Source organism: Protomyctophum bolini, assembly GCF_963924005.1.
Source record: "Protomyctophum bolini genome assembly, chromosome: 23".
Taxonomy (NCBI): domain Eukaryota; kingdom Metazoa; phylum Chordata; class Actinopteri; order Myctophiformes; family Myctophidae; genus Protomyctophum; species Protomyctophum bolini.
Genome location: NC_137884.1, coordinates 4,501,674 through 4,514,646, shown reverse-complemented (window position 1 = coordinate 4,514,646; position 12,973 = coordinate 4,501,674). Strand labels below are relative to the sequence as shown.

The following is a 12,973-nucleotide window of genomic DNA, read 5'->3' as shown; positions in this document are numbered from 1 at the left end:
CGTGTCTGTGGGCCTCAAGCCTGGAGCGAGCGCGTCAGTTCATAAAGGCATTTGGCGAGCGTGGTGGACACCTCCATGTTGCTGAGCGCCAGCACAGAGAGGTGCGTCTCATGCCTCTTCACCAGCCTGGAGAGAGAGAGAGAGAGAGAGAGAGAGAGAGAGAGAGAGAGAGAGAGACACATTACCGCAAGCTTAAGAGGTTCTTCTTCCACTCCAAGTAAAAGCATTATGTAAAAATAAACTAGTGCTGCACAATTCTTACTCAAATCTCGATCTGCCTCCACAAGAATTGAGATCACGGTTCTCCTTTTTATGAGAATCGTTACAAATATTTACTGTCTGTAGTTGCTGAGCATTACTACAAAATGTGGCACCTGGAGCCAACTACTGTGGCTTTAAACAGACAACATCAAAGTGCTTGACTTAAACCTCTTGTAGCAAGAGTAACTAAAAGTAATTGGACAGTCAACTAGTGCTGCACCATTATTGCTCAAATTTTGAAATGAGATCGTATGTGGTGTCTCAATCTTTTTTCGATTAATCGTGCAGCACAAAAAAGAAAAACATCACTGCCAATAAACAACAAAACCACATAAGGCAGACATGTGCAAAAACGGCTTTCTTGCCTGGAGTACAAATGGTTATGTAAAATATAACAATTATTTACCAACAAACCAAAAACTTGACTGATGCTCAATGAAAAAAATATATATTGTAAGTTGAGAGCCTTACTTGCGACCACAGTCAGAGTACTTGGCGATGTTCTTTAGCGTTAAGGCAGCAGTTAGTCGTATATGTTTGGTCATTGGTCCCTCTTTCTCATCCTATGGAGAACAAAAATAATCAGGAGATTAAGTTTGTTACCGACATCAACTTCTACAAATGTCTTCTATATCCTGACAGTTTTCTGAAAAAACGTATAAGTGGTGCACAAACATTTTCATGCCAAGGACCCCAGAATGATCTGCCGCAGACGCCCATCTGAAAATATTTTGTTCCTTGGACCACTCAGAAGCAAACATGAGAATATATTCAAAGATGCACACCATTTTCATTTTTCATTTCTCAGAAATAGCAGATCTACAAGCTCTATGAGATAACCCCACCCCAAAAGCGATTGTCCAATGCCAATCCAAATAGTTTAGCAACCTCATAGCTGTCAATGATATTTTAGATGGCTGTGTTGTCACGCACACACACACACACACTGTAGCAAACATGTTTTGGCCAACAACATCCCCCCCCCCCCCCCCCCCAAATCAACACATTAGACGATTGTATGAATTAATAAGTATAAGTAACATCTTCAAATTAGTATTAATATATTATTAAATAAGCAGGCATCACATTAGACGATGTTGGCTGAGAAGTAACCCAAGCCTATCTTTGGACAGAGATTGTTCTCACAGCCATTTCACTGTAGGAGGCGAGTAGCAGTGAGGCCACATGGTCTTAACTGACCTCACCTTCTTTAACCTCCATATGATCCCACCCCTCCAGACGCACATTTCACGTACAATTATTGTATTGGTTTTGCTTTGTATTTTAATTAAATGCCCACGGGCACTATTTAAATATAGAGCCCGTGGGACTACAAGCAAATCTAAAGCTTTTAAGTTTTGTTCCGAGATGTTAGCCTTTAGTATTTCTATATTTTAGTGTTCTAAAAAAGATGCACACCATTTTCACGATTTCTCAGAAATAGCAGATCTACAAGCTCTATGAGATAACCCCACCCCAAAAGCGATTGTCCAATGCCAATCCAAATAGTTTAGCAACCTCATAGCTGTCAATGAGATTTTAGATGGCTGTGTCTCACACACACACACACACACACTGTAGCAAACATGTTTTGGCCAACAACATCCCCCCCCCCCCCCCCCCCCCCCAAAATCAACACATTAGACGATTGTATGAATTAATAAGTATAAGTAACATCTTCAAATGATTGAGATGGGGTGTAATTTATTTAAGACAAAAGTGAATTGTTGGACAACCACTTCAGAGACTATACATGTGTGATAACAACTGAGCTGTGGACATTGCTCTTGCCTTTATGTTTCTATCTATGTAATTGTATTTTCTTTTGTTTTGTGTTATGTTATGTCAAATGTGTGTATATGTATATGTTGCGCACAGGCCCTGTGCGCAAGACAAATGTCAGTGCAAACTGACGATAAAGTACTATATCATATTCCACAGACTTTATTTCCTACAGGACTAAAAACCCCATGTGAAAGAGTCATTGGAAATCTGGCGAGGGAGGGGAAGCTCAGAAATGCTCACTTCAATTCCAGGTTTTGGGACAAACTGCTGACACTCGGTGTACTTACAGTGAAGTCCCTGAACACCAGATTCCGAGAGCCTCTGCGCAGCGCCATGAGAGCCGCGCTCGGATGATTGACTATAGCTTTCTGTGGCCGCGGTGCTGGACTGCTGCTTGCTACGGGCGGAGTCCTTTAGAACAAAAAACACACAGGAGAAGGAGGTTAGTTGTCAACAGTGGTGGAAGGTAACTAAGTACATTTGCTCAATTACATGTTGAGGTACTTTACTGAGTATTTCCAACTTCCAATACCTTTACCAAGACCCGTTTAATTTCAACTTGGCATTTAATCACAGCCAAGCTTAATTTTTAACTTTTGAGTCGATCACAGAAGTCTGACGTCAATATCGGTAGAGGGCGCCAAGTCCACGGGTTCATGTACTTTTTATTTGAATTGTAATCCCCATAGGAGGATTTTAGATTGCCTCAGATAAGAACTGTCATATATTAATGAACATGTCATCCCGGCCGTTTCACTCATATGGATATGAAGAATCAACTGACTGAGAGAAAACGCTATCGTTACTGCTACTGAATTAGTTACATTTTCGCTAGAAACAGACTGTATCATATATGAGTGACTGACTGTCGCAAACGATACAGAGACACCTCCCCGACAATAACGCAGAGACAGCTTGTTTATATTTGGACCACAATGCTTATATGAAACGATTTTAAGATGACTCCATGTTATTCTCCATAGAGAAATTACTTCCATGAACGAGGCAGAACCAGGGGATAAGCGAGTGACATCAGGACAGTTTGCTTATCTGACTATATTTGATTGTATCCGATTGTTTGATTGCATTGATTATATTTGATTGTATCGTTTCTTTTTACCTGTACAGCACTTTGGTCGATGATAGTCGTTTTTAAATTTGCTTTATAAATAACGTTTGATTAGATAAAAAGCAAACCGTATGACAATCAGTTGTCAACTTTGAGGTCAAGATCGTGACAGCCCTAGCTCTGACGCATGCATAAACCATGGACTGAACTGCTCATACGGTCACCATTCAGAGAGCAGCTCAATGTGTGCGAGAGGATACGGCATGCACACGCATATGCGACACACCAAAGGTCCTACATGCGTAAATCACCCGTCGCTCCCGACATGTGTTGGTCCGACATGTGTCGCGGTTTGGGTTAGTTTAGGATTTTGGGTAGGGTGTCGGTCTAATGACAGTCAGACCAATAGTATGTCCGAACTAAAGCCTGTAGTCTGAGGATACATACTGGGAAGCATTCTGAGACAGTATTCATGGCATAAAGCCAAATAAAATATCATCATGACTGAAATCAGAACTTTTGTCAAGTCTGAATCTGAACAATGAACTAATATGTATGATTGAGACGTTTAGATGCTATAGTCATTCTATTTTTCTAGATTGAAGCTTCAATTTTGTGATAAATCCGAGAGCAAAATACGGTCTTAGAAGATACTTCTGACCATGTGTCCCATTTCTAGTTTGACCACTTCAAACACTCTTTAATCTTAAAACTACTAATAACTGAAAATAGCCGATCTACAAGCTCACAACACGTCACTACTATTTGCAGTACAAGAAGATGCTATAGAATGCATACTGGCTGCTGTGGAATCACAATGACTTGACATCAGTCGTGGCTACTGAGAACTTGAATCCATTGAGTATTGTGTAATGTGTGCGATTGGATACGTACTGGGAAGCATTCTGATTGGGGCTCTGCGCCTGCTCCTCTAGCTTGAGTCCAGCAAGCAGTGCGTCCCGAGAACAGTGCTTGTCCTGAAATGAGAGCAGAGGGGTGTTTTCCCTTTTAATTAATATTTTACACAATGTATGTGGTCATGATGACAATAAGGAGGCTCTCTAAGTATAGTAAATCAAATATAATTTAGGGTTGAAACCAGGCCTGGAATTACAACATTTTTAGGACACTTGGCCAGTTTTCTTTTTCAGGGAACAAAGGGGCAGGAAGGCCATCAAATAAAATAATGAATTTAACTTAAAGGTGAAGGGTGAAGAACAGGGGTCATCATCATGCTGGCTTGTGGTGGACATTTTTGTCAAAATGTAATTATTGCCACGGACATACAAAACATTACCAGAAAGCACAAAGAGAATAGCGCTGAATGACCATAACATGTCTGTAACTCAGGAGTTACAGACATAAATCTATGTGCCACAGACAAGAACAAGTCTTTGCCACGGACACATCTGTCCGTGTACGGACATGTTGATGATTACTAGCCTCGCGTAGCCATACTAATATCGGCCTGGGGCTCCCAGGCCGTCACCATGAACTTTTTGCCCGGGTTTAGAGCATCTCAGTGGGGACACAGTGGACCTGGTGACTGGGGGAGATTGCGGAACTCAACTGAATTTCATTGTAAATAAGATATTCGATAGAAATTCACAATTCTTTAATGCCATATTTAGCCTTACAGGCACAAATGTCCCGTTTACTGCTGCTATGGCGGCATCGATCATTGTGAAAAAGGATATTTGCATACTGGGCACTGGTTGGTTAAAGCCTGGTTCCAGATTAATCTGGTTGGTCCGACTATATCTGCCTGGGACAATTTGCATTGCAAAGGCAGATACGTCTGGCTACGCGAGGCAAGGTGATTACAGTATAATATAGTACAAGTACAGCATAACCAATAGTGACATGTAACCTGTTCATTTCACAAAATAATGCATTGGCAACACATTACCAATATCTGTACTATACTGGCCTCAATATTTCTCACATTCAGAACTGCACATGAGCATTCACAGATTAGACGTTTTATTGTATATATTTTGTATATTGTTAAGATCAGTTGAAAAACCAAGGCACATATTGGCATATCGTCTAATAAAGTAAAAAAGATTTAATTATAAACGCTAGTTCATTATAGAACAATAAAAAACAGCCAATATGTTTCGGACTTTATGGCCTTCTTCTTGAAGAACAACTAGTTGTATTAATCAAAGTATTAATATATTATTAAATAAGCAGGCATCACATTAGAGGATGTTGGCTGAGAAGTAACCCAAGCCTATCTTTGGACAGAGATTGTTCTCACAGCCATTTCACTGTAGGAGGCGAGTAGCAGTGAGGCCACATGGTCTTAACTGACCTCACCTTCTTTAACCTCCATATGATCCCACCCCTCCAGACGCACATTTCACGTACAATTATTGTATTGGTTTTGCTTTGTATTTGAATTATAATGAATTAAATGCCCACGGGCACTATTTAAATATAGAGCCCGTGGGACTACAAGCAAATCTAAAGCTTTTAAGTTTTGTTCTGAGATGTTAGCCTTTAGTATTTCTATATTCTAGTGTTCTGAGCCATGGACTTGCCTGTAGATGTGTGATAAAGGAGAGTCTCTGCCTAGGGAAGGGTTCACAGCCCTCCCATTGACATGTGCCCGTGTACGCCTCTTTGCTCCCGTGTTGCGTGGCCGCGTGGTAGAACACCTGAGACGGCGTCTCGAACCACCTGGACAGAGGAAATAAAAAAAAACAGAGTGATCAGTACACACACAACCACAACACCGAGTGTAAAATTGGTGTTTTTTTCCCTCCTTATTACGGTGGAAGGGTGCAATCATCCAATCCGCCAAGCAACTCATAGCAAGGGTTGCTATTTTGGCAAATCTATACCTTGTTGTAAAAATAACCAATAAATTATTAAAATTATATAAAATACGATACTATTACCAATTGGTATTATTAAAGTGGAGACCTAATGGACCAAAGTTAAGTTTCCGAACTTTTGTTGCCGAGTGTAGTTGAAGCAAATGTATACAAACATTATTAAGCAATGTTGCTTTCTACATTTGACAAAAAAAATTGAGAAAATATTGTTGGCTGAGAAGTAACCCAAGCCTATCTGTGGACAGAGATTGTTCTCACAGCCATTTCACTGTAGGAGGCGAGTAGCAGTGAGGCCACATGGTCTTAACTGGCCTCACCTTCTTTAACCTCCATATGATCCCAGCCCAACAGAGTGATCAGTACACACACAACCACGCCATATATTATTAAGCAGGACAAAAGGCATATATTACATAACAGAAGGAGAAAGGTGTGCTTCCCGAGGGGCCCTGGGACAGTTCTCCAGATCCGGGTTGCCTACCCAGAGCTAGGCTTGGGCAATATACCGATATTACCGTTTACCGCAATATTTGAAATCAATATCGGTGATATCGCGGAGTATACAAATAAAACAGAATACTAAAAAATTAAAAATAAACGTCTACATTACCGTATGTGCGTGTCTGTGTGAGGAATTTACGAGTATTTCATTTTAAACAACTATAATTTGCCTAATAACTTAGTGTCCATGCATTGTCTGGCACTGGCGCTGAATTACGGCGACAGCAGCATTGTCGGACCGCCTCCGTCCAGGATCGCAAACAAAACACGGCGCCAGTGAGAGTAACAAGTCCTAGCAAGTTGGTTTGTAAAAAAAACATCTGGAAATACTGCCGTTTGGCAGCATTTCGGGTTCCAGCCAAATGAAAAAGGCCGATAATCGTTAATACCGATTATGGCTATATTATTCAAAAAAATTAATATCGCCCAAGCCTACCCAGAGCTGTGTTAGTCGTGGGGAGCATGTAGAGTAGAGTGTGTTTCTATGAACCCATTGTATTGACCATTCTGAATCAATAAAAACCCCATGAAAAACCTATACAGTACATAATGTTCAGTAGTGGTGGGTGTGTGGTCGACACTCACCGTTTACAGGACTGCCACAGACATTTGAAGTTCTGCCCTGCTTTCCTAACGTGTTCCGGGGCCCGGGGTACCGCCGAAACATGCTGCGTTGAGACCACGGAGCTGGGGCTGCCCATCTGCGCCGGCGGCGTTAATGGGGCTGGAGAGGACGACATGGTAGGCTGCGCGCACACACACACACACACACACACACACACACACACACACACACACACACACGAGCGTCAGTCAGTCAGCAGCACATGACAGTTTACAAGAATTTTGTTTATCTAAACTCAAAAATTCGGAAACATAACTTTGGTCCATTATTTCTCCACTTTTATAATACTAATTGGTATTGTATTTTATATCATTGTAATCATTGATTAATTAGTCACCTTTACAACGAGGTATAGACTATAACGATCAGGCATTCGTGGAATAAGCAATACAGCTAAACACGTAGGTAGTGCCTCCAAAAGATTTGCCAAAATTGCAAGTGCTTGGTATTCAACCCTTGCTTTGAGTTGCATAGCGCATTGGATGATTGCACTCTTCCCACAGTAATAAGGGGGGTAAAAAACATGTTGGTCAATTTTACACTCAGTTTTAAAGAACTCTGTAGCAGGTGGAAGATCCAAAAGCAGTTCCAACAGCTTGGCACCATGCTGGTCACCGAACCTAGCCACATTTTGCATCAATCAGGTTGTGTTGCAAGTCATCAAACGTAGTCTGTCTTCCTCCGGCTACAGAGTTCCCCAACACTGAGTGTAAAGTTAATAAAGTGTAAGATTTGTGTTTTTTTCCTCCTTATTACAGTGGAAGAGTGCAATCATCCAATCCGCCAAGCAACTCATAGCAAGGGTTGAATACCAACCACTTGCTATTTTGGCAAATCTATACCTTCTTGTAAAGATATTAAGATAACCAATCAATGATATAAAATACAATACCAATTGGTATTATTAAAGTGGAGACCTAATGGACCAAAGTTAAGTTTCCGAACTTTTGTTGCCGAGTTTAGTTGAAGCAAATGTATACAAACATTATTAAGCAATGTTTCTTTCTACATTTGACAAAAAAAGGTTAAATTATCAACTTCAACATCACATTTGAGAAAATATTGTTGGCTGAGAAGTAACCCAAGCCTATCTGTGGACAGAGATTGTTCTCACAGCCATTTCACTGTAGGAGGCGAGTAGCAGTGAGGCCACATGGTCTTAACTGGCCTCACCTTCTTTAACCTCCATTATGATCCCAGCCCTGAAACGCATGTCATTTAAAGCCAGGTGTTTCTTTGGGCACTCTTTTACCTGTGTTCAACCCTTGATAGATGAGGTATACTATAATGGCAACACGGACATACACGGGTGCTGGGTTTTATAAACCGTACATGAACGTCTCGGTATGCGTCAACTGAACTTGTTGGGTGTGACATTCAAAGCTTATTAAAAGCTGCTACAATCAGAGACATCATTGGTCATTTCCTAAAAGCTACAATTACCAACAGCATGGTCATGGTGGGTGAAGGGATAATACTTTTCTTTTTGTTTAGCCTAATCGTGTTAATAAGCAGCTTAATCTTAATCACCGTTTCCCAAACAGTGTGTCGGGACACATTTGTGGGTCCCGGACACATTTTTAGGGGTCCCTTTATTTCTTTTCGTTTGATACTAATTATTATTTCAAAATGTTTTAAAAAAACATTCCCAAAAAGGGCCAATGTTTCACGAATTTAAAACAAAATCCAATGATTTTATTTCAGTAATTTCATAAAGAAATCAAATAAATATCTAAGAAATTCCATAATTTAGAAAACAAATATTTAAGAAGTAGTGAAAATAGCCGATCTACAAGCTCACAACGCTAGCCTCGCGTAGCCCATGATACTGCATGGATATTAGTCTGGTTCCCCTGTGAATCTTTTTGTATGAGTCATATCATTGTTGTATTTGATTGGAGCTGGCATTAGATACCGTACATTCAATACCCCGCACTACTTTACAACACAGACACAGCTTCCATTTCTGCTTTGTGCCATGCCGGATTACTGCGACATCCAAGTCTAGGCGTAATTCAGCCTTCTTCCTTTCCACTGCACAACAAAAGAAATACAGACAGACGGCAGCTGTAGTGTAATCTGTAAGGCCAACAGAGTCAAATGGAGTGTGGAGAAGAAGCCAGAATGGTGAGACTAACCAGAGCAAGTGAAGTGAGACGGGTATAGATATTACACAACAAGTCCACGCTACAGATATTACAACATGGTCCAACATTTGAAGCAAAGAAAACCTGCATTTACTAACTCTAGCTCAAGACCAAAAAGAGATAGACGTTTCCCCCGGGACCAAATTTGTGTGAAAATAGCCAATCTACAAGCTCACAACGCATCGCTTCATGTGTTGTGAGATGGTAGATCGGCTATTTTGTCTACTTCTTAATTATTAAAAAAAAAAATATATATATATATATTCATGAAATATTTTAGATTTGTTTGTTGGCGTTGGTTTTAAATTTCGGCTAAAATGTATTTTGGCGGGTCATGATGCCGTCGTAATGGCTGATTTTACACTTGCTGAAAATAGCAGATCGGCTATTTTCAGCATGCAACCAAGTGTAAAATGACTTCTACTGGATCTCTTGTCCACTAGTCCCTTCCTAACATTTCAGTCTAGTTTTTATTTGTCGACGAAATTGTCAATATATTTAGTCTTAGTCACCGTAGCTTAGTTTATTTAGTTTCCGTTTTAGTTTGTCAGTGAAAAAAAGGTAGTCGAACATCTTTCGTCATAGTTTTTTAGTCCACAGAATCATTGCTAGTGTACTCACCTTCCAGCCTGCGTGTGCCTGTTGCGTGGGCGAACAGTGCCTCTGCTGCTGCGTGGCGTTCTCTATTGCTACTTTGGCTACTGTGCTTGGGTCCGTACCGGCGGGCACCGCCACCATGGTGGCACTGCTGCCGGCGTTGTTGGGGTCGCTGATGGTAATGATCCGCACGCCCACCTTGTTGGGGATCCCCGACGAGGGCGACGACGACGCCGCATCGAGCCCCGCCTCCTCGGCCGGCCTCTTGAGGCCCCGCGCCTCGAGGGAGGCCAGGCCATTGGCCGGGGGGCCGGCGGGGGGGCTCTGGGAGGAGGTAATAGAGAGCGTGGAGAGCAGGGGGGAGGTGGCGTTGGGGAGCAGTTGCTGTCTCAGTACGGGCACGGCGTGGCCGAGTCCCATGGGTCCATTGGACAGCTCGGAGCCGGACGGAGGAGCCCCCCTGGCGCTCCCGCTGCCGCTCGCCCCCTGAGGCCCGTTGGCCAGCCGCTCCGCCTGCTGAGGAGGGGGGGCCGGGGGGAGTTCCGAACCGCGCATGGGGCCCACCACCTCCCCGTTTCCCAAGTACTGTTGTTTGGAAGCGACGTGATTTGGAATGTTCTTGCTAAAGTTGCCGGCAGCGGCGGCGGCGGCGCTCTCGCCCCCCCGCTCAAAGTCACACACACCGTTGACCAGAGTCTTTTTGGGGTCCGGCGGGGGGTTGGCCTCCACCAGGCCAGGGGGGAGAGCCTGCTTCCCGTTAGCCGGGTGCTGGCCCTCCATCGCCGCCGGGCCGTTGAGGCTGTTCCCTGAGTGGTATGGAGGTAGGTTTGTCTCCATGCACTTCCTCCCGTTCAGCAGCTTGGCCCCGCCGCCCCCGGGCGACACGTCCCCGTTACTGGTCTTGCCGTTAGACGACGACCCTCCCTCGGCCAGAGACGAGTTCTCCATCACCTCGATCTTCCTCTCGTGGATGTGCAAGCCCGTGGCGTCCTTGGCCTCCTCCTCCTTCTGACAGATGATCTTGTCCCCCCGGAGGGGAGCGGGGGGCTGCTGCGGGGGCAGCGGCGCCCCGTGTTGGGGGGGGAAGGGAGGAGGGGCGCCGGGCATGCCCCCGGGGGTCACGGCGCCCTGGCTGACGGCCGCGGCCGAGGCGGTGAAGCCCGCGTTGGGCACCACGGTGAAGGTGACCTGGCCTCCGGGCGCCGTGGGACCCTGGATGATGGTGGCGGCCCCGGGGCTGCCGGCGGAGAGGAGCTGGCCCGTTCCCGTGGCCTGCAGCTGGCCTCCGGGCACCAGCTGGACGTTGAGCTGCTGCTGCCCGGGATGAGGGGACGCTCCCTGGGCAGCGTAGCCGGGTGCCTGGTGGTAGATCACCTGGGGGCTCTGGGCCCCCCGTGCGCCGCTGTTGAGAAGGCCCTGCTGGGGCACCTGCGGCGCGGGGAGGATCAGCTTGCCCCCCGGCGTGGCGGGGCCTCGCTTTGGAAGCAGTAGCTGTTTGATCAGGCTGGACTCTGTTGTGGAGGTAGGCTGAGACGACAACGGGGGTGGCTGCTGGGAAATGATCTGGAGCTGCTGAGGTTGCTGCTGCTGCTGCTGATGCCGCTGCATGGACAGCATGTGGCTGATTGTTTGAGGTGGCTGAACCTGCACGTTGGACTGAGAGGCAGCAGGACAGGGACTGGAAGGAGCAGCAGGCTGCCCCGCGATCTGGATAGTCTGAGCCGAGGGGTTGGCCAGAACGATCTGGTGGATGGCCGGGGAGTACGCCGCCGGGCTCTGCTGTGGGTTGGGACCGACGATGACCACACTCTGCTGCTGCTGCTGGTTGGGAGTGGCCGTCGTGGACGCCGGCCCGCCCGCCGCCGGTTTCGGGGCGATGTTCTGGAAGGTGACCCGAGAGCCCTGGGTGTTGGGAACGCCGGCAATCGCGAACACCTGGCTGCCGCCCACCTGGAAGTTCTGTATGGAGGAGACCGGCGTCGACACGGACGCCACGAAGTGAGCCTCCTGCTGGGGCGGCGCTCCGCCCGGATGGCCGAACGACGTGGGAGGGGTCTGGGCCAGAGGCGGCCTCTGCAGGGCGATGGGGGGGCACACGCCCTGCACCCTGGCTGTCAAAATGTGACCCTGCGGTACCTGCTGAAACAGCGTGACGGGGGTCCCGGTGGGGAGCAGGGGGGAGTGTTGCGTAGACGGCGGAGGAGGGGCGCCGGTCCCAGGACTGTGGTTCTGGACCACGTGGGCCGACGTGGGGCCCGGTCGGACCTGCTGGGCTGCCAGCGAGGGGTTGGGGGGCGCCTGCTGGGGCACGGGGAGGCGTGGAACAGTCGTGTGGGTTGCGAGGGGAGGCTCCTGTGCAGCGAAGGCCATCGGTGGGGTAAGGCTGGAGACCGGGGCCACCACTGGGGCTCGGACGAGCGGAGATCCAGGAAGCCCGGGAGGTAAGCCTAGGCACACAAAGTCAAAGAAACATTAAACATTGAAGTCCAGCACTAGTAACCTTGTAAGCTTAATACTTATGTATGTGTGTTATGTATGTTTAATACTTGCCGATTCAAGTTCACTCAAATATCGCGATTTTTAACGCCACAATTTCAAAATTGAATCGTGAACTTTAAATTGTCTTTTTTATATTATTATTTGTATGTCAAAGACTACTGACGTTATGTGGCTGCATTGAAGTGAACTTTACATGGTTAATAATAGTTTTAAAATGTTCTACTATAAAATGAAAATAAAACTTAAATCGAATCGGCACCCTAGATATCGAGATCCAATCGGGAGGTAAGTGAATCGTTCCACCCCATTACAAGAATCGAGTATTCTTGCCAGATATCCACATCTCTATAATTAATTCATCATATCATCTGCTGTAATAAATTATTCATCATTCATATATATCATTTGCTAAAATAACCGTCTTACTTACTACACTAGAGCAAAACTGAAAACCAACAGCTTTTTTTTGCCAATAGTAATTTTTATAATAATTGTAGTAATAGTAATTGCCAACAGTCTAGGTCCACTGTTGTGTAATTTAGATAGCATTTTATGTAGACTAACTCTAGAGTGTATACTCATACTCGTTTCAGTTTGTAACCCATTCAGGGCGGGAAGCCCTTTTGGTGTTTTAAGCATTATGTTA

At 45.3% G+C, this 12,973-nt stretch overlaps 1 protein-coding gene across 1 annotated transcript in view; it reads right to left on the bottom strand.

Annotated features, from left to right (window-relative positions):
* arid2 (AT-rich interactive domain 2) overlaps positions 1 to 12,973 on the bottom strand; it is a 44,980-nt gene that overhangs the window by 1,587 nt on the left and 30,420 nt on the right. Inside the window, exons 15-21 of the mRNA XM_080757674.1 lie at positions 9,853 to 12,275; positions 7,045 to 7,205; positions 5,662 to 5,800; positions 4,010 to 4,092; positions 2,334 to 2,457; positions 733 to 824; positions 10 to 126 (exon numbers count right to left, since the gene is read on the bottom strand). Of these exons, the coding sequence (XP_080613800.1) occupies positions 15 to 126; positions 733 to 824; positions 2,334 to 2,457; positions 4,010 to 4,092; positions 5,662 to 5,800; positions 7,045 to 7,205; positions 9,853 to 12,275 (3,134 nt within the window). The 3' untranslated portion in view covers positions 10 to 14. The remainder of the gene's footprint in view (positions 1 to 9; positions 127 to 732; positions 825 to 2,333; positions 2,458 to 4,009; positions 4,093 to 5,661; positions 5,801 to 7,044; positions 7,206 to 9,852; positions 12,276 to 12,973) is intronic.